Below are 24,838 nucleotides of genomic sequence, written 5' to 3'. Positions count from 1 at the left end.
GTTGGATGTCTTAGTTGAGAGACAGTGAGAACAGTTGGATGCACTTCCGATCTGCTTCCACGTGGAGGCAACTTCTATTTTTTTTTTGGGAACTACTTTTTCTGCGGATGGTTTTTTCAATAAATCTTCAATTAATGTGTGTTTATTGTATAGCAATAAGGTTGGATGAATGCGCCAGTTGTATAAAAGCCATTACACCACGTGCAGTCATGGGTTGTGAGAATTAGACCATGCCTAGGGGGGTCTAACGACCACCCCTAGGCATGGTCTAATTCTCACAACCCACTCCTGCACGTGATGTAATGCTTTATTGTTCCACTAGTTAAGCTGCACTAATGTTAGTTGGTTCAACTAGCTAGGCTGCACTAATGTTAGTTGTTCCACTAGATAAGCTGCACTAATGTTAGTTGGTTCCACTAGCTAAGCTGCACTAATGTTAGTTGTTCCACTAGTTAAGCTGCACTAATGTTAGTCGGTTCCACTAGTTAAGCTGCATTAATCTTAGTTGTTCCACTAGCTAAGCTGCACTAACATTAGTTGGTTCCACTAGCTAAGCTGCACTAACGTTAGTTATATACTCGTACTGGCGATCGCGTCCCGCTCTTCGCCATATTGAGATATACCTCATCTCCTGTACCTACTGTACTACATGAACGAAAACAAAGCACCCTTGCACTTGACCAGGCCCCGCCCCAGTGGCTTACTATAAGACACCGGGCGTGGTCACCACTCGCCCTTCCTCTTTTTCGTTTTCCATCATGGCGGTTGCTTTGCACCCTGTGTAACTAGCGTTTATGATCTGCAGAGAGAAATTGAACAATGCCGGAGATTTGCCAGCCCCTGGAATCTTCGGCATGTTCCAACGGCGCTCGTATGGGTTCTGTGGCCCTGCAGCTGGATGCATTTCGATGCATCTCCGCGTCGGGTCTATCCTGGTGTTTCCTCGTCTTGGTAGTAGTTCGAGGGACGACGTGCGATGTGTAGCTCAGGGTTTCCATTAGAATTCTTTTTTGCCGGTCTGAGTGTCCGGTAGATTTCAATCTACCGGACAAATGGGATCAATTCCGGTCAGAGTTTATTGAGCTTAAAAACAATTAATAGGCCTATATAAAGAATGACATCCTCAAGGCATTTATAATATTTTAACTTAAAACTAGGCTACTTTTGCGTATACAGTCATTAATATATTCCAAATAAAATAAGTCCCTCGAGACTTCGTGCTGCTGCCGACTTGAGGTGTCGGTGGGCAGTCTGCCCGACATAAATAAACAGCAGTCTGTTATAATCACATTTTTATGAGCTAACGAATTCCGTTATATTGGACATTTGTATTAATTATATCAAGCGAAGAACTGAGAAATTTGGCAGAGAGAGACGGCAACATTATCGTGGGTTTGCGTGATGACTATCTCCACCTCCCAACGACTTGGTGCTGGTCATAATGTCCAGTGAAAATAATTCCCTCTAAGCACAATTTGATTATTTGAATTGTATTCAAATAGGCTAAAATTAAATAGCCTATGCAATGAACGAAACAATCATTACATTTGTTTCATCGTTGCTTCACCAAGCAGGTCTAATAATGACAACGATGTGTCAGCGGGAGCTTCGTGCTGGATTTGCGAGAGCATGCAGCTGCAGAGCCGCAGAGCAGCGGTGTTTCAGGTCCGGTCTGGGGACTGCTCAGCAGCGCCCCCCACCCAACAGCTGAATTGCCAATGGCTGAATTGGAGTATTGCACTGTGCGGGCACAGCTCTGTGGGTTCTGTGGCTCTGCAGCTGCATGCTCTCGCAAATCCAGCACTAAGCTCCCGCTGACAACATCGTTGTCATTATTAGACCTGCTTGGTGAAGCAACGATGAAACAAATGTAATGATTGTTTCGTTCATCGCATAGGCTATTTAATTTTTGCCTATTTTAATACAATTCAAATAATCAAATTGTGCTTAGAGGGAATTAGTTTCACCGGACATTACAGGGCTGTACACTGCGATGATCTCGTCGCAAATTGCCCCTTAATTTGGCCGTTGCGAGTTGGAAATATTATTTGGGAGCAACGTTGCGAGTTGTGATTTCAACCCTTCATTCGCATTTCACTCCTAAATTAATCCATACAAATTGGATACATTTAAAAAAAAAAAAAAAAAAAAAACATTAGCCTACAACCAAGGCTGTACAGTGCGACACAATGTCGTGGTGCTATGAAAGAATCTGTCGGCAATGAATGAACTTACTGCGATCACCGATAGCCTGAGTGAAAAAAAAGATTTGCGTGTGGAGTGAATCTGGGTCACGCTATATACTTGGTACTTGTAGTCTATCGTGCGATTAAAGACCATGTCCCTATCTGCGTAGTCTATACATCCAACACCAAATCCCATAATTCCTAGCAAAACGAAACTGAATGTGGCCTCTCTTCCTTTCAATATGGGCTATTGCATCGCCAAAGAAGCACCTCATTTCAATACATTTAAGACGCAAATTTTGCTCTGCAAGAACAACGGAGTGGATATCAGTCCATCTTATGACAACGACGTCTGATGTGGAGAGATGATAAGATGATGATGATTGACGTGATGATGTGATGATTGATTGACGGGGACACGGACACTTCTAACGTTCAGGTTCAGCCATCATGCATTAGGTGAGTAGTAGTAGCAGCCCACTATTAGGATGTGAAATACTGTCTACTTAAATTTATAAAATATCAACCTATCTATCTATCTAATAATGAGACAATATGCAAATAAGATAATACTAATAATTGTCACGGTTCCCTGTATATTATGAAATGAAAGTGGCTTGCAACTTTACTGCTGGTAAAATCACTGTTTATTTCTCGTTTAGCATAGTATTACATTCCACTTCTATAAACAATCAAAGTCCTACCGTAAGAGCCTCATACGGGTCAATTAAACCTTTTTGATTAGTCTTTCCTTCGAGCTAAGTTGGACTGAACATTTCACTGTCAAAAGCGCAAATGTAAATAAGGTTGCGTCGCAACACGGTTTTCAAAATAAAGGTCACATATACAAATACCTCTCAATTCTTATTAAAAAAAGTCCCGGATATACATAAACATTAATTGGCATAGATCTCTATAAACGGCCCAACACATTGATCACTTTAGGCACACACTGAAACCAGTAACATCACAAATATGAAGCAGGTAATTACCCATACAAATAATAACCCTTTCATAGGGTTATTTACAATAATAATTCATTTGATTTCTAAAGCACTTTTCATTGTGAAACAAATGTATGCAGAGTTTCTTGTCCTCCTGATTAATGCAATGGTGTGTGTGTGTTGTGGTGATCTCATTCAAGGAGCACTACACAAGCGCGCGCACACACACACACAGTTTGTTGTTTTTGTTCTATTAGTGATTTACACACTTTCTCAGTTGGCTCATTATAAAAGATACAAACCTGAAAACAAACGCACTTAAATGTTAAATAAAAGGACCATAGTAATGAGGCAGGAGGAACATATTTTTTTAATAATGGTAAAATTGTTATTAAAAAATTTCCCCCTAAAAAATATTTTTTGCCCCTAAATTTCTCATTTAGGGGCAAGTGTGCCCCTAGTGAAAAAGCTTAGCGTACAGCCCTGCATTATGACCGGAGAGATTAAATATGTCGGACTTCAACAGATTTTGCCGGTCAAATACCGGTAATTACCGGCTAACGGAAACCCTGGTGTAGCTATCGAGCTAACTCGCACTCAGGTAGGATCTGTGCCATCAGGCATTAACACTGGTGTTAGTAGATACTGCGCAAGGGGCAGGATGTCTGGGTAAACGTCCCTCTGAGTTAGGGACGTTTTCCAGGCTATCCTGGAGCGCGCTGCTAATACTAATGCTATATGCTGGGTTACTGTTTTCTGTTCCCCGCTGAGGGATGTCTTTCTGAAAGGTCTTCCCTCCTCTTAACCATTCATGCTGACGGTCAATCGGTGTTTACTGTTGGGAGTATTGCGCAGGCTTGTTTACCTGTTTCATGGGTGAATGGGCTGAGGTCTAGGGCTGGTGTGCTTGTTGTGAATATTATGAATGGTATGCGGGACGCCTGTACGTTAATGCCAAGCAAGCAGTGCAAAAATGCTTCCGCATTCGTCACCGCACGCTAGTGCGGTAAAACGCCCTTCTTTTCAGACAAATGCTACCGTGCGTGCACCGGCGGCGGCGTGCTCGCTCAGGTGCGTGCGTGCGCCGGCGTGCTCGCGCGAGGTGCCCGCGCATGCGACACGAGCGGAGCTCAATATATATAAGTCACCGCCCCTTATTCAGTATCTAGCAATAGCTCAATTGGCAAGGACACATGGCTGTGGATCCTATGGCTTGTTTGCTGGCGAGTTCGAATCCCATCGAAAATATTTTTTAACGTGATTTTTTTTTAACGTGTATTCTTTCGCCGATTAAGGTTAGGCATTGTTTCGGAGTTGGTTAAGGTTAGAACGGTTAAGTTTAGGCGCTGTTAAGGAGCTGGTTAAGGTTAGAGTTTGTCAAAGAGAATGGCAATATAATTTCTATGGTTAAGGTTAGGCATGGTTAAGGTTAAGGTTAAGGTTAGGCATTGTTTCGGAGTTGGTTAAGGTTAGAACGGTTAAGTTTAGGCGTTGTTAAGGAGCTGGTTAAGGTTAGAGTTTGTCAAAGAGAATGGCAATAGACAGCCTATTTCCGCGCGACCTGGGCGCTGGGCGGCGGAAAATGAAAGGCGCATTACTGCATGCCACTACGGTAAATTTTTGCACTGCTTGCTTGGCATAAAGCTACACGCATGCGGGACTGGGTTCTCTGGTCCGCATCCCCTTAACGTTGTGTGTATGGGCTAGCCCATTCTACAGTGTATTGGTGGTGTTAGTTTAGTTCATTTATTCATTAACCCCTTCATGGTGCACACCACAGTGGAGGTTGCTGGTTGCAACCACCACTGGTGCTCAGTGTTTATGAAGCAGGTGGCATCAGTCCTTTGCCTCTGGCATGTTGAAACAGTGCCCCGCCTGGCCGACGCCATGAGGTGGGTCGGGCCGGCGGGTGGGTTGTTAAGCCTGACCGCCACGGTATAGAATTAGCAGCGATTAGTAACTTGTTCGCTTTGCTGTTTTTTTCTGTCAAAAATGGTGTCTGGTGGCGGGGCCATGAGGGCCAGCCGACGTCGAAACATCGCGCGAGGTTGTTGACGTTATTAGCTTTGACCTAGCCGCAAGCTATAACCGCAGGGAGGGCTAGGATGCTGTCAACGCTTGTTTACAGACATCTTGGTTGGATTAGTCTCCCTTTGAGGGGGTGAGAATTTAAAAAGAATTTTTCCCTCCTCAGGGCTCCCCTCTCCGCAGAGGATCTTTGGTCTTCCGCTGGAGCGCGGGCGGTATTGGTCCTAGGCCCCACACCGCCTCACGCCGCGCAGCCAGAGGTGAGAGCACGGCCTCGCCAGCGGCTGTGGCGAGGCCCTCGACAGGCGGCCATGTTTCCCCCGCCAGAGGTACCCTGGGCGTTGAGTCAACAGGTGTCCACAAGGCCGACAGCCTTGGCGGCCGAGGGATCGGCCATATTGGATGAGCACGGCCTGAGAAACGTGTTTTTTGGGTGGTAGTAATATCACTGCAGGGCTACGGTGTGTAGGAACCCATGGGGGCCTCACACCTTGCATGTCCAGCTGCAGAACAACTCCTCAGCATGTTCTGGAGGGGTGTTCAGTGGGGGAGCTTTTGTCACCTAGTTTGATGTCAGCTTCCCCCGTATCAAACTGGCCTTTTCTGTCGGGGTCCCCCCTTGGGTGCGATTGCCTCGTGGGTAGTGCAGGGTCCGATGTCCCGACTCCACGGAGGCTACGCACAGCGGGTGGGACCGGGCCGCCTATCTATCATCACATATGGCTACAGCAGTACCATATGTCGAGGTGGATGGAGAGAACGCTGAGGCGGGGACTTGTATTTACACAACCCCACCCGTTTTCGGGTTTGGTACAGACACTATTGTCAGGGTCACCAGCAGTGACAGCTCTGGTCAACGAGATCCAATCTCTGTGGACGAAGCAAGCCATCGTCGTGGCGTTTTCCTCCCGGTATTCTCTGGTGCCCGAGAAATCGGGAGGGGGGGTGTCAGACCCATGCTGGACCTGTCCCATGGGAAGGTTCAGCATTTTTGGATCATCTCCTACCTGTTGAACACTGTCAGGTGGGGGCCTGGTTCTCCTCCATAGACCTGTAGGATGCGTATTCGCATCCCCGATCATCCATCCTAGGGCTTACCTACGCTTCCTTTGCAGGGTTTAGCGTATGAGTACCAGAGGCTGCCGTTCGGCTTTTCTTTGGCTCCCCGCATCTTCACCAAGTGCGTGGAGGCCGCACTGGGGCCTCTGCGTCGTCAGGGGTTGTGAAGTGTATTCTGCCCTGACGACGTTCTGGTCCTTGGCGGTCAAGGTGGATCATCAGGTCTCATACCAGGCAGGTGGTGGAATTCCTAACGAGCCTGGGGTTTGCTGTAGACTGGAAGTAGAGTACTCCTCTTCCCAGTCAACGGGTGGAGTGCTATGGGCATCCCTCTCAGAGCGTGTTGTCGACACGCTCGGGAGGTTCCGTCCTAGGACGGTTACGGCGCTGTCCGTGATACGCCTGCTCGGTATGATGGCATCTGCTCATTCCGTGGTCCCTCTTGGCCTCCTCTTCACCCCAGGAGGAGGTTACGGAGGTGGTTTTTTTCCAGTATGGAAATAGACCCGGTGAGAGGCAAGTGGAAGCGGCTAAAGTTCCCGTGTCAGTACTGGGGGACCTCGCCCTCTGGGGAGGGCCTGGGGTCCTCACCAGGGGGGTCCCCATGAGCAGTAGGCTGTCACACATCACGTTTTCACCGACGCCTCCCTCGCTGGAGACGCGTCGGGCCAACGCAGTAGGGGGCAGCTGGCAAGCCATGCTGCCCGGTCTGCGCTACGTTCAATGTGTTGGTATTGAAGGCGGTCCTTCTGGTCCTCAAACTGTGTTTTGATCAGGACGGACAATACGATGTCAGCGTCGTATGTCGACGGACAGGGAGGAGTACGCTCCCCCCGTCTGCACCGGGTGGTCGGCTGGCTATGGGCGTTCTCCATTGCACAACCTGAGGGCTCTCCACATCCCCGGCAGGGTGAATGTGGGTACAGGTGTGATGTCGCGGGCGGTCCTCACCCTGACGAGTGGGGATTACATCCAGACATAGTCAGGCAGGTCTCGGACCGATGCCGTGACCACCTGGGATTCTTTCCCCCCATACATCTGTTAGGTCAGTTGTTGGGGCGGGTACGTTGAGGAGCGCAGGACCTTGATCCTGATTGCGCCAGACCGGGGCGCAGCTGTGTGGTTCCCGGTCCTGATCCAGCTCTTGGTAGCCCCGTCGTGGCCTGTTCCTTTGTCATCGCGGGTCCTCTCTCAAGCGCACGGGTCTCTGTGTTAGTTCCCTGTGCTGGGCCAGCCGCTGATGGTTTGGCTGGTGAGAGGGTGAGTCTGGAGAGGATGGATCCTTCTGTGGTTGACACCATCCGGAACGCGCATGCTCCCTCCACTATCGCGGTTTACGCGGGTAGGTGGCGTATTTTCCAAGAGTGGTGTAAGGTGGGGGGCTGGGACACTGTCCTTACCTTCCTTCAGTCTATTTTTGATAGACTGTTGGCTTCGACGGTGAGGGTATATGCTGCGGCTATATCCTCCTGTCATGAGGGGTTGAGGGCGTTACGTTGTTCAGCCACCCTCTTGTGAAGCGTTTCCTGCTTGGCGCTCGGCGCCTTAAGCCGGTGAAACATTCTCTGTCTCCGAGTTGGGACCTTCAATTGGTCCTCGGCCGGTTGTCCGAGGCCCCGTTTGAGCCTCTTGAGCAGGCACCTTGGAACAGCTGTCTTCAAGACTGCGTTCCTGCTGGCCATCACCTCCGCTAAGCGTGTGGGTGAGCTCTGTGCTCTCTCGGTGCGGCCTGAGTGCCTGTCTATTCGTGTCAATAGCGGTGCAACTCTGAGGCCTAATCCAGTCTTCGTGCCAAAAAATATCCGGAGCTCTTTTCGCTCCAGGGATATTGTGGTTCAGGCGTTTCATCCGCCTCCTCACGCTGGTGAGTTAGAGGCGAGCCTTCACCTGTCGTGTCCGGTCCGGGCTTTGGGGGTTTACCTCAGCCGGACTCAGGATCTCAGGGCTACCGATCAGCTCTTTGTCTGTTACGGTGGCTCTCGCACTGGTAAGGCACTGTCGAAACAGCACCTGTCCCATTGGTTGTGCAAGGGCATTGCCCTTTGCTACACGTTGGCTGGGCTGGCCCCCCCTGGGGGTGTCAGGGCGCACTCCACTCGTGGGGTGGCGGCCTCTGCCGCCCTGTTAGGAGGGGCCTCGGTGGAGGACATCTGTGCTGCGGCCTCATGGTCCTCCCCGGGTCCCTTCGTAAGGTTTTACCTCATGGACATGACTGGGGATTCTGTCTCCCAGGCGGTTCTGAGGTCTGGAACCTCCCCTGCTTCCCGCCTTTCGGTGGGTTAGCAGGGATGTGTGGGTGTGGACCGCAAGGTGTTGTGTCACACGTGGTCCCGCCTGTGCTGTGCGTTGGAGGTTTCTAGTTCCCTCTTTTCGCACTTGGGTGGAGTTGACTGCCGCCCCCTCTTCACTAGGAAGGAGGGGTGACGGGACTCCCCTCCCCCCTGGTGTGGGCTTACGGGTCCTCAGGGGGTACATTTGTCGGGCCTCGCGTCCGCTCTGCCCCATATCTCAATATGGCGAAGAGCGGGACGCGTTCGCCAGTACGAGTATATAACGATAGGTTAAGTATATAACCTAGTTATATGAGTACTGGCTGAGCGTCCCACTCTAGCGTGCCCTGAGGTCCCTTGGGGGGGGGGGGTTTCTGATGGAAAACTTTTCCCGAGGAAGGGCAAGTGGTGACCACGCCCGGTGTCTTATAGTAAGCCACTGGGGCGGGGCCTGGTCAAGTGCAAGGGTGCTTTGTTTTCGTTCATGTAGTACAGTAGGTACAGGAGATGAGGTATATCTCAATATGGCGAAGAGCGGGACGCTCAGCCAGTACATTTACATTTACATTTAGTCATTTAGCTGATGCTTTTATCCAAAGCGACTTACAAGTTCTGTACGACAAGACAGCAAGAAGGGTACAACTCTATCAGCTGAGTAACAATGTTCATCAAGTGTTGCGTGTTACAGTGTAGGTTAGTTTATTAGGACAAGTGCATGACAGTAAGGTTAGTCAGGGTTAGATTTTATTTTTATTTTTGTCTCATCCAAGAGAATGGAGAATATTTTGGAATCTTCCATTTCTTTGAGAATTACTCTTCTGACATAGGTGGCAAGGGCACTGATTATGTCATTCTGTGTCTTGTAGGACAACAGTGATGTCTGTGGTTTTTTCTGTTGAGACTGGATGTGATTGATTTTATCAAGGTGCATTTTGATGGTGGAGTCATATTTTGCAAGTAGCTGTACAAGTTCAAGGAAATTCCCTTTGTTCAAAGATGTACCACTTTCATCATGACCCCCGAACGCCCCATATTGCCGTGCAAGATACAATGTGATGTCTACCAGTCTTGTCATTAGCTCCCTGTTTCTTTGTCGTTCCTGTTCTCTTTTGGCTTGGCCTTCTACGTCTGCCCTACTGAAAGCCCAGTGGTCTCTGTTTGAAGTTGCTCCATCTTACCATGCCGTGGGGCACATGGTCAAGTCTAGACCATTGGAAGGGCACCAATGGGCACGTCCTCTCATTTTCAACACTCAAAAAGGGCATTTTAGCGCAATGTTTTCAACTGTGGGGCCACATGGTCACGTTTAACCATTAGAGGTTCAAGTTCAAGTTTCTTTAATAGTTGTCATACAGAAGTACAGAATACTTTTATACAAAATGCTTCTTACTGTTACGCTCCAGAGACTGTGCAAGACAAGATAAGTATGAAATAAAATAACATAGTATAGCATGTAAATTAGAAGTAAAAAAATGAGGTCACATTGTTCAGTATAGACATATGTACAATGTTCGATGCAGAATAGACGTAACTGAGTTACCATATAATATACAATATACTATGCAGTGTACTAATATACAATACTAGTGCAAGGCAGAAATGGGATGAGGTGCAATTTAGGTACAATTTACAGTAGGTGTACGAGTTGTAGTGCAAATCCTTTATCAATAAATATAAAGTGTGTTTGTGTGATCTAAAGTGTGGAGAGTGGGTGCTGCAGTGTGTTATTTGTTTAAGTGAGTGTGTGCGTGTGGGTGTGTGTGCTGTGTGCATTTGATGGTTGTTGCATAGTGTTTATTGTTCGTTTAGCAGCCTGATGGCATGGGGATAGAAGCTTCTTCTGAGTCTTTCTGTGCTCGCCTTAAGACTCCGGTATCGCTTGCCTGACCGCAGCAGTTCAAAGAGGCAGTTGTTCGGGTGGGAAGCCCCCCTCCAATTGTGCGTTCGGCTGAACGTGTCACTCTTTGTAGTCTGCTACGGTCTTGTGCAGTGCTATTCCCAAACCAGGAGGTGATGTTGCCAGTCAGGATGCTCTCTATTGTACATGAGTAGAAGTTCCTAAGGATCTTCTGACTGACTTGGAACTTCCTTAGGCGCCTGAGGAAGTAGAGGCGTTGTCGTGCCTTCTTCACAACACTGTCAATGTGTGTGGTCCATGTCAAGTCCTCGGATATGTGGGCTCCGAGGTACTTGAAACTGTTCGCTCTCTCAACCGGTGCCCCGTCAATGCTGAGGGGGCTGTAGTCCTTGACCCCCGACCTCCTGAAGTCCACAATCATCTCTTTTGTTTTGCTGACGTTCAGGGAGAGGCAGTTCTCCTGACACCACTGTGACAGTTTCTCTACCTCTTCCAGGTAGGCCCTCTCGTCGTTGGCAGAGATCAGGCCCAATAGGGCACGTCCTCTAATTTCTTTCACTCAAAAGGGCACTTTTGCGTGATATTATTTAACCGTGGGGCACATGGTCAAGTTTAGACCATTGGAAGAGCACCAATAGGGCACACCTTCTATTTTTCACCACTCAAAAGGGCACTTTAGCGTACGTTTTTCAACCGTGGGGGCACCAATAGGGCACGTCCTCTCATTTCTTTCACTCAAAAGGGCACTTTTACGTGATATTATTTAACCGTGGGGCACATGGTCAAGTTTAGACCATTGAAAGAGCACCAATAGGGCACACCTTCTAATTTTTCGCCACTCAAAAGGGCACTTTAGCATGCATTTTTCAACCGTGGGGGCACCAATAGGGCACATCCTCTCATTTCTTTCACTCAAAAGGGCACTTTAGCGCACGTTTTTCAACCGTGGGGGCACCAATAGGGTACATCCTCTAATTTCCTTCACTCAAAAGGGCACTTTAGCGCGCGTTTTTCAACCGTGGGGGCACCAATAGGGCACATCCTCTAATTTCTTTCACTCAAAAGGGCACTTAAGGGCGCGTTTTTCGACCGTGGGGGCACCAGGGGGGGCGGTCCCTGCCCCCCCCCTGAGTCCGCCAGTGCTCGTGATCTAATGCTTAATTATCTCACAGAGAAGATAAAACTGGGAACGAGGTTACTCTCTGTGTGACACTGCAACACTCTGCAACACTCTGCAACACTCTGCAACACTCTGCAACACTCTGCAACACTCTGCAGCACTGGCCTGTGTGTCGGCTACTCACGGTGGAGAAGAGCATGGTGAAGATGTAGACGGACGCCTCCAGCAGGTAGTGGTGACGGACGGCCACGGCCACGGGAGGGACAAACATCAGATTACTGAGACAGAGCAGCAAGGTGGACAGCAGCTGGAAGCCATAGGAGTAGGCTGCGGAGTTATCCGTGCACCCCCAGCCGTCCCAGCCTAGAGGACATGTAGACACACAGAGTTATCAGTGCAGCCCCAGCCGTCCCAGCCTAGAGGACATGTAGACACACAGAGTTATCAGTGCAGCCCCAGCCTGGAGGTCATGTAGACACACATAATTATACACTTAAAAAAATATCTTATTATGCATACACTGATGTAGCATAATCATAATTCATAACGAACTAAATCAATAATCCAATGACAAGTTGTACCACCCTACTGTTACGTCTGCCAGGGAATCTGGAGTATATGTCCTGCTGCAATACACTTTCATTTAACATGACCAGTCTTGCTGAACGTTGTAAATTTTGAGGCCAGAGACGAGCAAACATACAACAAGGTTCCTGAGGCGGATTATTCCTCACGTAACTGTATTCACTAACTGCAACACAACATACAAACAAACACGTGACACAAAGAGACATGATTCACTGGCAACATCAGCCTGTATCCTGTCTTTGTAGGAAGACCTGACTTTTGAGTCTGAGAGAAGGTTCGAGAAAGGAAGAGATTCAGTGTAATCTAGTAAAGACATTTGTTATCTTAAACCCTAACACCTCTGTTATGTTAACCCTAACACCTTTATTATGTTAACCCTAACACCTTTATTATGTTAACCCTAACACCTTTATTATGTTAACCCTAACGCCTCTGTTATGTTAACCCTAACACCTTATTATGTTAACCCTAACACCTTTATTATGTTAACCTTTATTATGTTAACCCTAACACCTTTATTATGTTAACCCTAACACCTCTGTTATGTTAACCCTAACACCTTTATTATGTTAACCCTAACACCTTTATTATGTTAACCCTAACACCTTTATTATGTTAACCCTAACACCTTTATTATGTTAACCCTAACACCTTTATTATGTTAACCCTAACACCTTTATTATGTTAACCCTAACACCTTTATTATGTTAACCCTAACACCTTTATTATGTTAACCCTAACACCTTTATTATGTTAACCCTAACACCTTTATTATGTTAACCCTAACACCTTTATTATGTTAACCCTAACACCTTTGTTATGTTAACCCTAACACCTTTATTATGTTAACCCTAACACCTTTATTATGTTAACCCTAACACCTCTGTTATGTTAACCCTAACACCTTTATTATGTTAACCCTAACACCTTTATTATGTTAACCCTAACACCTTTATTATGTTAACCCTAACACCTTTATTATGTTAACCCTAACACCTTTATTATGTTAACCCTAACACCTTTATTATGTTAACCCTAACACCTTTATTATGTTAACCCTAACACCTTTGTTATGTTAACCCTAACACCTTTATTATGTTAACCCTAACACCTCTGTTATGTTAACCCTAACACCTTTGTTATGTTAACCCTAACACCTTTATTATGTTAACCCTAACACCTTTATTATGTTAACCCTAACACCTTTATTATGTTAACCTTTATTATGTTAACCCTAACACCTTTATTATGTTAACCCTAACACCTTTGTTATGTTAACCCTAACACCTTTATTATGTTAACCCTAACACCTTTGTTATGTTAACCCTAACACCTTTATTATGTTAACCCTAACACCTTTATTATGTTAACCCTAACACCTCTGTTATGTTAACCCTAACACCTTTATTATGTTAACCCTAACAACTTTATTATGTTAACCCTAACACCTTTATTATGTTAACCCTAACACCTCTGTTATGTTAACCCTAACACCTTTATTATGTTAACCCTAACACCTTTATTATGTTAACCCTAACACCTCTGTTATGTTAACCCTAACACCTTATTATGTTAACCCTAACACCTTTGTTATGTTAACCCTAACACCTTTATTATGTTAACCCTAACACCTTTATTATGTTAACCCTAACACCTTTATTATGTTAACCCTAACACCTCTGTTATGTTAACCCTAACACCTTTATTATGTTAACCCTAACACCTTTATTATGTTAACCCGAACACCTTTGTTATGTTAACCCTAACACCTTTATTATGTTAACCCTAACACCTCTGTTATGTTAACCCTAACACCTTTATTATGTTAACCCTAACACCTTTGTTATGTTAACCCTAACACCTTTATTATGTTAACCCTAACACCTTTATTATGTTAACCCTAACACCTTTATTATGTTAACCCTAACACCTTTATTATGTTAACCCTAACACCTCTGTTATGTTAACCCTAACACCTTTATTATGTTAACCCTAACACCTCTATTATGTTAACCCTAACACCTTTATTATGTTAACCCTAACACCTCTGTTATGTTAACCCTAACACCTTTATTATGTTAACCCTAACACCTTTATTATGTTAACCCTAACACCTTTATTATGTTAACCCTAACACCTTTATTATGTTAACCCTAACACCTTTATTATGTTAACCCTACACCTTTGTTATGTTAACCCTAACACCTTTATTATGTTAACCCTAACACCTTTGTTATGTTAACCCTAACACCTTTATTATGTTAACCCTAACACCTTTATTATGTTAACCCTAACACCTTTATTATGTTAACCCTAACGCCTCTGTTATGTTAACCCTAACACCTTATTATGTTAACCCTAACACCTTTATTATGTTAACCCTAACGCCTCTGTTATGTTAACCCTAACACCTTATTATGTTAACCCTAACACCTTTATTATGTTAACCTTTATTATGTTAACCCTAACACCTTTATTATGTTAACCCTAACACCTCTGTTATGTTAACCCTAACACCTTTATTATGTTAACCCTAACACCTTTATTATGTTAACCCTAACACCTTTATTATGTTAACCCTAACACCTTTATTATGTTAACCCTAACACCTTTATTATGTTAACCTTTATTATGTTAACCCTAACACCTTTATTATGTTAACCCTAACACCTTTATTATGTTAACCCTAACACCTTTATTATGTTAACCCTAACACCTTATTATGTTAACCCTAACACCTTTATTATGTTAACCCTAACACCTTTATTATGTTAACCCTAACACCTTTATTATGTTAACCCTAACACCTTTATTATGTTAACCCTAACACCTTTATTATGTTAACCCTAACACCTTTATTATGTTAACCCTAACACCTTTGTTATGTTAACCCTAACACCTTTATTATGTTAACCCTAACACCTTTATTATGTTAACCCTAACACCTCTATTATGTTAACCCTAACACCTTTATTATGTTAACCCTAACACCTTTATTATGTTAACCCTAACACCTTTGTTATGTTAACCCTAACACCTTTATTATGTTAACCCTAACACCTTTATTATGTTAACCCTAACACCTCTGTTATGTTAACCCTAACACCTTTATTATGTTAACCCTAACACCTTTGTTATGTTAACCCTAACACCTTTATTATGTTAACCCTAACACCTTTATTATGTTAACCCTAACACCTTTATTATGTTAACCCTAACACCTTTATTATGTTAACCCTAACACCTTTGTTATGTTAACCCTAACACCTTTATTATGTTAACCCTAACACCTTTATTATGTTAACCCTAACACCTTTGTTATGTTAACCCTAACACCTTTATTATGTTAACCCTAACACCTTTATTATGTTAACCCTAACACCTCTGTTATGTTAACCCTAACACCTTTATTATGTTAACCCTAACACCTTATTATGTTAACCCTAACACCTTTATTATGTTAACCTTTATTATGTTAACCCTAACACCTTTATTATGTTAACCCTAACACCTCTGTTATGTTAACCCTAACACCTTTATTATGTTAACCCTAACACCTTTATTATGTTAACCCTAACACCTTTATTATGTTAACCCTAACACCTTTATTATGTTAACCCTAACACCTTTATTATGTTAACCCTAACACCTTTATTATGTTAACCCTAACACCTTTATTATGTTAACCCTAACACCTTTATTATGTTAACCCTAACACCTTTATTATGTTAACCCTAACACCTTTATTATGTTAACCCTAACACCTTTATTATGTTAACCCTAACACCTTTATTATGTTAACCCTAACACCTTTATTATGTTAACCCTAACACCTTTGTTATGTTAACCCTAACACCTTTATTATGTTAACCCTAACACCTCTGTTATGTTAACCCTAACACCTTTATTATGTTAACCCTAACACCTCTGTTATGTTAACCCTAACACCTTTATTATGTTAACCCTAACACCTTTATTATGTTAACCCTAACACCTTTATTATGTTAACCCTAACACCTCTGTTATGTTAACCCTAACACCTTTATTATGTTAACCCTAACACCTTTATTATGTTAACCCTAACAGGGTTAACACCTTTATTATGTTAACCCTAACACCTTTATTATGTTAACCCTAACACCGTTATTATGTTAACCCTAACACCTTTATTATGTTAACCCTAACACCGTTATTATGTTAACCCTAACACCTTTGTTATGTTAACCCTAACACCTTTATTATGTTAACCCTAACACCTCTGTTATGTTAACCCTAACACCTTTATTATGTTAACCCTAACACCTTTATTATGTTAACCCTAACACCTCTGTTATGTTAACCCTAACACCTTTATTATGTTAACCCTAACACCTTTATTATGTTAACCCTAACACCTTTATTATGTTAACCCTAACACCTTTATTATGTTAACCCTAACACCGTTATTATGTTAACCCTAACACCTTTATTATGTTAACCCTAACACCGTTATTATGTTAACCCTAACACCTTTATTATGTTAACCCTAACACCTTTGTTATGTTAACCCTAACACCTTTATTATGTTAACCCTAACACCTCTGTTATGTTAACCCTAACACCTTTATTATGTTAACCCTAACACCTTTATTATGTTAACCCTAACACCTTTATTATGTTAACCCTAACACCTTTGTTATGTTAACCCTAACACCTTTATTATGTTAACCCTAACACCTTTATTATGTTAACCCTAACACCGTTATTATGTTAACCCTAACACCTTTATTATGTTAACCCTAACACCGTTATTATGTTAACCCTAACACCTTTATTATGTTAACCCTAACACCTTTGTTATGTTAACCCTAACACCTTTATTATGTTAACCCTAACACCTTTATTATGTTAACCCTAACACCGTTATTATGTTAACCCTAACACCTTTATTATGTTAACCCTAACACCGTTATTATGTTAACCCTAACACCTTTATTATGTTAACCCTAACACCTTTATTATGTTAACCCTAACACCTTTATTATGTTAACCCTAACACCTCTGTTATGTTAACCCTAACACCTTTATTATGTTAACCCTAACACCTTTATTATGTTAACCCTAACACCTCTGTTATGTTAACCCTAACACCTCTGTTATGTTAACCCTAACACCTTTATTATGTTAACCCTAACACCTCTGTTATGTTAACCCTAACACCTTTATTATGTTAACCCTAACACCTTTATTATGTTAACCCTAACACCTTTATTATGTTAACCCTAACACCTTTATTATGTTAACCCTAACACCTTTATTATGTTAACCCTAACACCTTTATTATGTTAACCTTTATTATGTTAACCCTAACACCTTTATTATGTTAACCCTAACACCTCTGTTATGTTAACCCTAACACCTTTATTATGTTAACCCTAACACCTTTATTATGTTAACCCTAACACCTTTATTATGTTAACCCTAACACCTTTATTATGTTAACCCTAACACCTTTATTATGTTAACCCTAACACCTTTGTTATGTTAACCCTAACACCTTTATTATGTTAACCCTAACACCTCTGTTATGTTAACCCTAACACCTTTATTATGTTAACCCTAACACCTTTATTATGTTAACCCTAACACCTTTATTATGTTAACCCTAACACCTTTATTATGTTAACCTTTATTATGTTAACCCTAACACCTTTATTATGTTAACCCTAACACCTTTATTATGTTAACCTTTATTATGTTAACCCTAACACCTTTATTATGTTAACCCTAACACCTTTATTATGTTAACCCTAACACCTTTGTTATGTTAACCCTAACACCTTTATTATGTTAACCTTTATTATGTTAACCTTTATTATGTTAACCCTAACACCTTTATTATGTTAACCCTAACACCTTTATTATGTTAACCCTAACACCTTTATTATGTTAACCCTAACACCTTTATTATGTTAACCTTTCATATGTTAACCCTAACACCTTTATTATGTTAACCCTAACACCTTTATTATGTTAACCTTTATTATGTTAACCCTAACACCTTTATTATGTTAACCCTAACACCTTTATTATGTTAACCCTAACACCTTTATTATGTTAACCCTAACACCTCTGTTATGTTAACCCTAACACCTTTATTATGTTAACCCTAACACCTTTATTATGTTAACCCTAACACCTTTATTATGTTAACCCTAACACCTCTGTTATGTTAACCCTAACACCTCTGTTATGTTAACCCTAACACCTTTATTATGTTAACCCTAACACCTTTATTATGTTAACCCTAACACCTTTATTATGTTAACCCTAACACCTCTGTTATGTTAACCCTAACACCTTTATTATGTTAACCCTAACACCTTTATTATGTTAACCCTAACACCTTTATTATGTTAACCCTAACGCCTTTATTATGTTAACCCTAACACCTTTATTATGTTAACCCCAACACCTTTATTATGTTAACCCTAACACCTTTATTATGTTAACCCTAACACCTTTATTATGTTAACCCTAACACCTTTATTATGTTAACCCTAACACCTCTGTTATGTTAACCCTAACACCTTTATTATGTTAACCCTAACACCTTTATTATGTTAACCCTAACACCTTTATTATGTTAACCCTAACGCCTTTATTATGTTAACCCTAACACCTTTATTATGTTAACCCTAACGCCTTTATTATGTTAACCCTAACACCTTTATTATGATAACCCCAACACCTTTATTATGTTAACCCTAACACCTTTATTATGTTAACCCTAACACCTTTATTATGTTAACCCTAACACCTTTATTATGTTAACCCTAACGCCTCTGTTATGTTAACCCTAACACCTTTATTATGTTAACCCTAACACCTCTGTTATGTTAACCCTAACACCTTTGTTATGTTAACCCTAACACCTTTATTATGTTAACCCTAACACCTTTATTATGTTAACCCTAACACCTTTATTATGTTAACCCTAACGCCTTTATTATGTTAACCCTAACACCTTTATTATGTTAACCCTAACACCTCTGTTATGTTAACCCTAACACCTTTATTATGTTAACCCTAACACCTTTATTATGTTAACCCTAACACCTTTATTATGTTAACCCTAACACCTTTATTATGTTAACCCTAACACCTTTATTATGTTAACCCTAACACCTCTGTTATGTTAACCCTAACACCTTTATTATGTTAACCCTAACACCTTTATTATGTTAACCCTAACACCTCTGTTATGTTAACCCTAACACCTTTATTATGTTAACCCTAACACCTTTATTATGTTAACCCTAACACCTTTATTATGTTAACCCTAACACCTTTGTTATGTTAACCCTAAAACCTCTGTTATGTTAACCCTAACACCTCTGTTATGTTAACCCTAACACCTTTATTATGTTAACCCTAACACCTTTATTATGTTAACCCTAACACCTTTGTTATATTAACCCTAACACCTTTGTTATGTTAACCCTAAAACCTCTGTTATGTTAACCCTAACACCTCTGTTATGTTAACCCTAACACCTTTATTATGTTAACCCTAACACCTTTATTATGTTAACCCTAACACCTTTATTATGTTAACCCTAACACCTTTATTATGTTAACCTTTATTATGTTAACCCTAACACCTTTGTTATGTTAACCCTAACACCTTTATTATGTTAACCCTAACACCTTTATTATGTTAACCCTAACGCCTTTATTATGTTAACCCTAACACCTTTATTATGTTAACCCTAACACCTCTGTTATGTTAACCCTAACACCTTTATTATGTTAACCCTAACACCTTTATTATGTTAACCCTAACACCTTTATTATGTTAACCCTAACACCTTTATTATGTTAACCCTAACACCTTTATTATGTTAACCCTAACACCTCTGTTATGTTAACCCTAACACCTTTATTATGTTAACCCTAACACCTTTATTATGTTAACCCTAACACCTCTGTTATGTTAACCCTAACACCTTTATTATGTTAACCCTAACACCTTTATTATGTTAACCCTAACACCTTTATTATGTTAACCCTAACACCTTTATTATGTTAACCCTAACACCTTTATTATGTTAACCCTAACACCTCTGTTATGTTAACCCTAACACCTTTATTATGTTAACCCTAACACCTCTGTTATGTTAACCCTAACACCTTTATTATGTTAACCCTAACACCTTTATTATGTTAACCCTAACACCTTTGTTATGTTAACCCTAACACCTTTATTATGTTAACCCTAACACCTTTATTATGTTAACCCTAACACCTTTATTATGTTAACCCTAACACCTTTATTATGTTAACCCTAACACCTTTATTATGTTAACCCTAACACCTTTATTATGTTAACCCTAACACCTTTATTATGTTAACCCTAACACCTTTATTATGTTAACCCTAACACCTTTATTATGTTAACCCTAACACCTTTATTATGTTAACCCTAACACCTCTGTTATGTTAACCCTAACACCTTTATTATGTTAACCCTAACACCTTTATTATTTTAACCCTAACACCTTTATTATGTTAACCCTAACACCTTTATTATGTTAACCCTAACACCTTTATTATGTTAACCCTAACACCTTTATTATGTTAACCCTAACACCTTTATTATGTTAACCCTAACACCTCTGTTATGTTAACCCTAACACCTTTATTATGTTAACCCTAACACCTCTGTTATGTTAACCCTAACACCTTTATTATGTTAACCCTAACACCTCTGTTATGTTAACCCTAACACCTTTATTATGTTAACCCTAACACCTCTGTTATGTTAACCCTAACACCTTTATTATGTTAACCCTAACACCTTTATTATGTTAACCCTAACACCTTTATTATGTTAACCCTAACACCTCTGTTATGTTAACCCTAACACCTTTATTATGTTAACCCTAACACCTTTATTATGTTAACCCTAACACCTTTATTATGTTAACCCTAACACCTTTATTATGTTAACCTGTGAAGTGCCACAGAACAAGTGACACTTTTTGACAATGACATCCTGAGTCGTTCCAATATAGCCGTATATACCTATTTTTCACATGTAATCATATGCTTCATTATTCAATTATTCAATTGATGATGGACAATGATCTCACAGGATGGCAGAGTGGGTGTGAAGTGCCACAGAACAAGTGACACTTTTGGACAATGACATCCTGAGTCGTTCCTATATGACCAGTATAAATCTTTAAACTAAACTCTGGAAAGATAGCTCTATGATGGCTCTACTTATAAAAAATGGAACTTAGCCTTTAAATGTCTCCATAGAACAGAGTGTAGTGTTATATACAGTACACACTCTGTAGTGTTATATACAGTATACACTCTGTAGTGTTATATACAGTATACACTCTGTAGTTATACAGTACACACTCTGTAGTGTTATATACAGTATACACTCTGTAGTGTTATATACAGTACACACTCTGTAGTGTTATATACAGTATACAGTATACACTCTGTAGTGTTATATACAGTACACACTCTGTAGTGTTATATACAGTACACACTCTGTAGTGTTATATACAGTACACACTCTGTAGTGTTATATACAGTACACACTATGTAGTGTTATATACAGTATACACTCTGTAGTGTTATATACAGTACACACTCTGTAGTGTTATTGTGAAGTGTCACAAAACAAGCGACACTTTTGGACAATGACATCCTGAGTCGTTCCTGTGTGACCAGTATAAATCTTTAAACTGAACTCTGGAAAAATAGCTCTATGATGGCTCTACTTATAAAAAAATGGAACTGAACCTTTAATATCTCCATAAAGAGAGGTCTGTTCTCCACAGTGCTTCACAGGCAAAAGGGAGGAAACCTGCGGAATGTGGGCCCCAGCGAAGGAGATAAGAGAGCTGTAAGATGTTAACCCTTTCAGACAGGAAGGGGAGGAAGGGTTGCTGGTTGAAAAACAGGGAGTCCTCAATCTATAGAGGGAGATCTTAAAAAAGAAACTATATAACAATTAAATGTTTAATGTGTACAGTAAAAGTTCATAAATGGCATGCTTATAATTAATAGGAATTAACTGTCATTAGAGAATAATACTAAAAGAATGATGGGTAAAAACTGCTTTCTGGAGGAGATCTTTTAGGAAGCTTGATAAGAAATCCTAGGGATGGCTTCGTGCCCAGTACCATGTCACGTGATCCCCACAGACAAAGCAGTTGTCTGTTCTGAAGGGATAAGGGACTTTCTGTTACTTAAAAACCACTAGGTAACGAGAAGTAACGTTAGTATCAAGAAGGAGGAGCTCATACGAATTACGTATTGTACTCTGGTTTGCTAAACAGAAATGACGACCATTTGACATCACTGTGTGTAGACCAATCGGAAAGATTGTAAGATGGATATAAAAGGGACGGTTGCCCTTTCAAGAGTGAGAATTTTACACGGAGCTGGAGAGAGAAGAAGAATGGTGCCTACAGACTTTTTTGAGAGATGAGAAGAATGCTGCCAGACACGGGGCACAAGCCGTGCAGAGATGAGATGTTTTGTTCTGTGCATATTTTAAACTGAATTGGGTGCTTTCCACTTCAGTATCTTTTTGTAACTAGCTTTTTCTAATTAAAATTACCTCTTTATAAATATGATTTGTATCCTTTCTTCTGACCAGACGACCGGGTAAGCATGAAATGTGTTTTGCATTGTAACTTCACCCCATGCATTTTTTGATTAATGATGTAAAATAGAATAATAGGCTTTATCCCTACGGAGTAAAAGGAGACTTATGATTATGCATTAAGGACTAAAGGTGGAATCTGATAAACCTGGTTTTATCAAGTAAAGCCATATAGTGATAATATGTGTAAGTGGCTTTATCCCTAGCTATAATGGGGATATAACTATAACTATAGGCTTTATCCCTACGGAGTAAAAGGAGACTTATGATTATGCATTAAGGACTAAAGGTGGATTCTGATAAACCTGGTTTTATCAAGTAATGCCATATAGTGATAATACGTGTAACGGATTAGGGAAATGGACCTCCTCTGAATAAAGAGAGCCCGTCCCAGTGCAAATAAAATAAAAGATTCCGCAACTTCAATCACTCGACCTAAGGTCGATGACTGACGGGGGTCGGAACGGTGCATTCGCTGTCTCTTGTCGGTCAGTGGTAACAACAACATTTTGTAGACTCGGTTGGTTCTGCGTGTCAACCACTTCACAGGACGCTGTTTGAGGTGTAGATAGGCAGACCAATGAGTTATGAAGTTATCGATCTGACCTAAGAGCGAGCGTGGGCATTCAACATGGCGTCCCTGGCGATGTGCATTTATACTAACCAAAATAGGTGCTAAACGGCCGAAGAAGACAGGACTACTGTCAAAAGCCTCTGGAGTAAAATTAAATCACAGATTTGGCTAAAATTAAAGTAGAAAGCTCTACTGGCGACTCGAGTGGAAGGCTCTACTCGGGGATATCACAAATGAATAGAAAGCTCTATCTTGGTGATTAAAGCAACGTTTACTCACAACTAAAGGGTAACATAATGTTTATAGAGCTCTGGGGGGAGTTACAAGTGCAGCATAATTTCGTGCTTTGCCCACAGGAAGCAAACTGGCCCTACCCAAGGCGAGGGCTCCCTAGCCCAAAGACACTGTTTGTAAGGAGGGGAGACTGGATGTGAAGCGAAGCCAAAACGGCCGTTCACAGAAAGGCGAGGGCTCCCTAGCCCAAAGACACTGTTTGTAAGGAGGGGAGACTGGATGTGAAGCGAAGCCAAAACGGCCGTTCACAGAAAGGCGAGGGCTCCCTAGCCCAAAGACACTGTTTGTAAGGAGGGGAGACTGGATGTGAAGCGAAGCCAAAACGGCCGTTCACAGAAAGGCGAGGGCTCCCTAGCCCAAAGACACTGTTTGTAAGGAGGGGAGACTGGATGTGAAGCGAAGCCAAAACGGCCGTTCACAGAAAGGCGAGGGCTCCCTAGCCCAAAGACACTGTTTGTAAGGAGGGGAGACTGGATGTGAAGCGAAGCCAAAACGGCCGTTCACAGAAAGGCGAGGGCTCCCTAGCCCAAAGACACTGTTTGTAAGGAGGGGAGACTGGATGTGAAGCGAAGCCAAAACGGCCGTTCACAGAAAGGCGAGGGCTCCCTAGCCCAAAGACACTGTTTGTAAGGAGGGGAGACTGGATGTGAAGCGAAGCCAAAACGGCCGTTCACAGAAAGGCGAGGGCTCCCTAGCCCAAAGACACTGTTTGTAAGGAGGGGAGACTGGATGTGAAGCGAAGCCAAAACGGCCGTTCACAGAAAGGCGAGGGCTCCCTAGCCCAAAGACACCGTTTGTAAGGAGGGGAGACTGGATGTGAAGCGAAGTCAAAACGACCGTTCACAGAAAGGCGATGGCTCCCCTAGCCCAAAGATACTGTTTGTGAGCAGGGGAGACTACGTGACACGCAGCCAAGACGACCGTTCACTGAATGTTCCCTGGATGGCTACCTAGCCCGAGGCCACGTGACGCTAGCTGAAACGGCGTGTTTACTGGAACATGGGCTGACAAGCCAGGAGTGAACTGAATGCTAACTGGATGACAACCTCCAGCCCCAGGAGACGCTGAGGCAGCGGGAGCGGGAGCTCACGGCCCTGAAGGGGGCGCTGAAGGACGAGGTGGCCACGCACGACCGGGAGATCCGAGACCCTCAGGGAGCAGTACAGCACCGACATGGAGAGGCTGAGGAGCAGCATGGAGCAGGTGTCCCAGTCTCAGGCAGGTATCGAGGCAGAGCGGCAGCGTG

General features: G+C 42.1%; 1 protein-coding gene across 1 annotated transcript in view; it reads right to left on the bottom strand.

Moving 5' to 3' along the window:
• The window catches only part of LOC311235711 (transmembrane protein 8B-like), a gene marked incomplete at both ends in the record, with an annotated part of 118,272 nt that overhangs the window by 24,314 nt on the left and 69,120 nt on the right, over positions 1 to 24,838 (bottom strand). Inside the window, one exon of the mRNA XM_084323177.1 lies at positions 11,650 to 11,828. Coding sequence (XP_084179303.1) covers positions 11,650 to 11,828 — 179 coding nt within the window. The remainder of the gene's footprint in view (positions 1 to 11,649; positions 11,829 to 24,838) is intronic.

Source organism: Notolepis coatsorum (genome assembly GCF_963971535.1).
Source record: "Notolepis coatsorum genome assembly, chromosome: 10".
Classification (NCBI taxonomy): domain Eukaryota; kingdom Metazoa; phylum Chordata; class Actinopteri; order Aulopiformes; family Paralepididae; genus Notolepis; species Notolepis coatsorum.
This window is presented reverse-complemented; position numbering and strand designations above follow the sequence as displayed.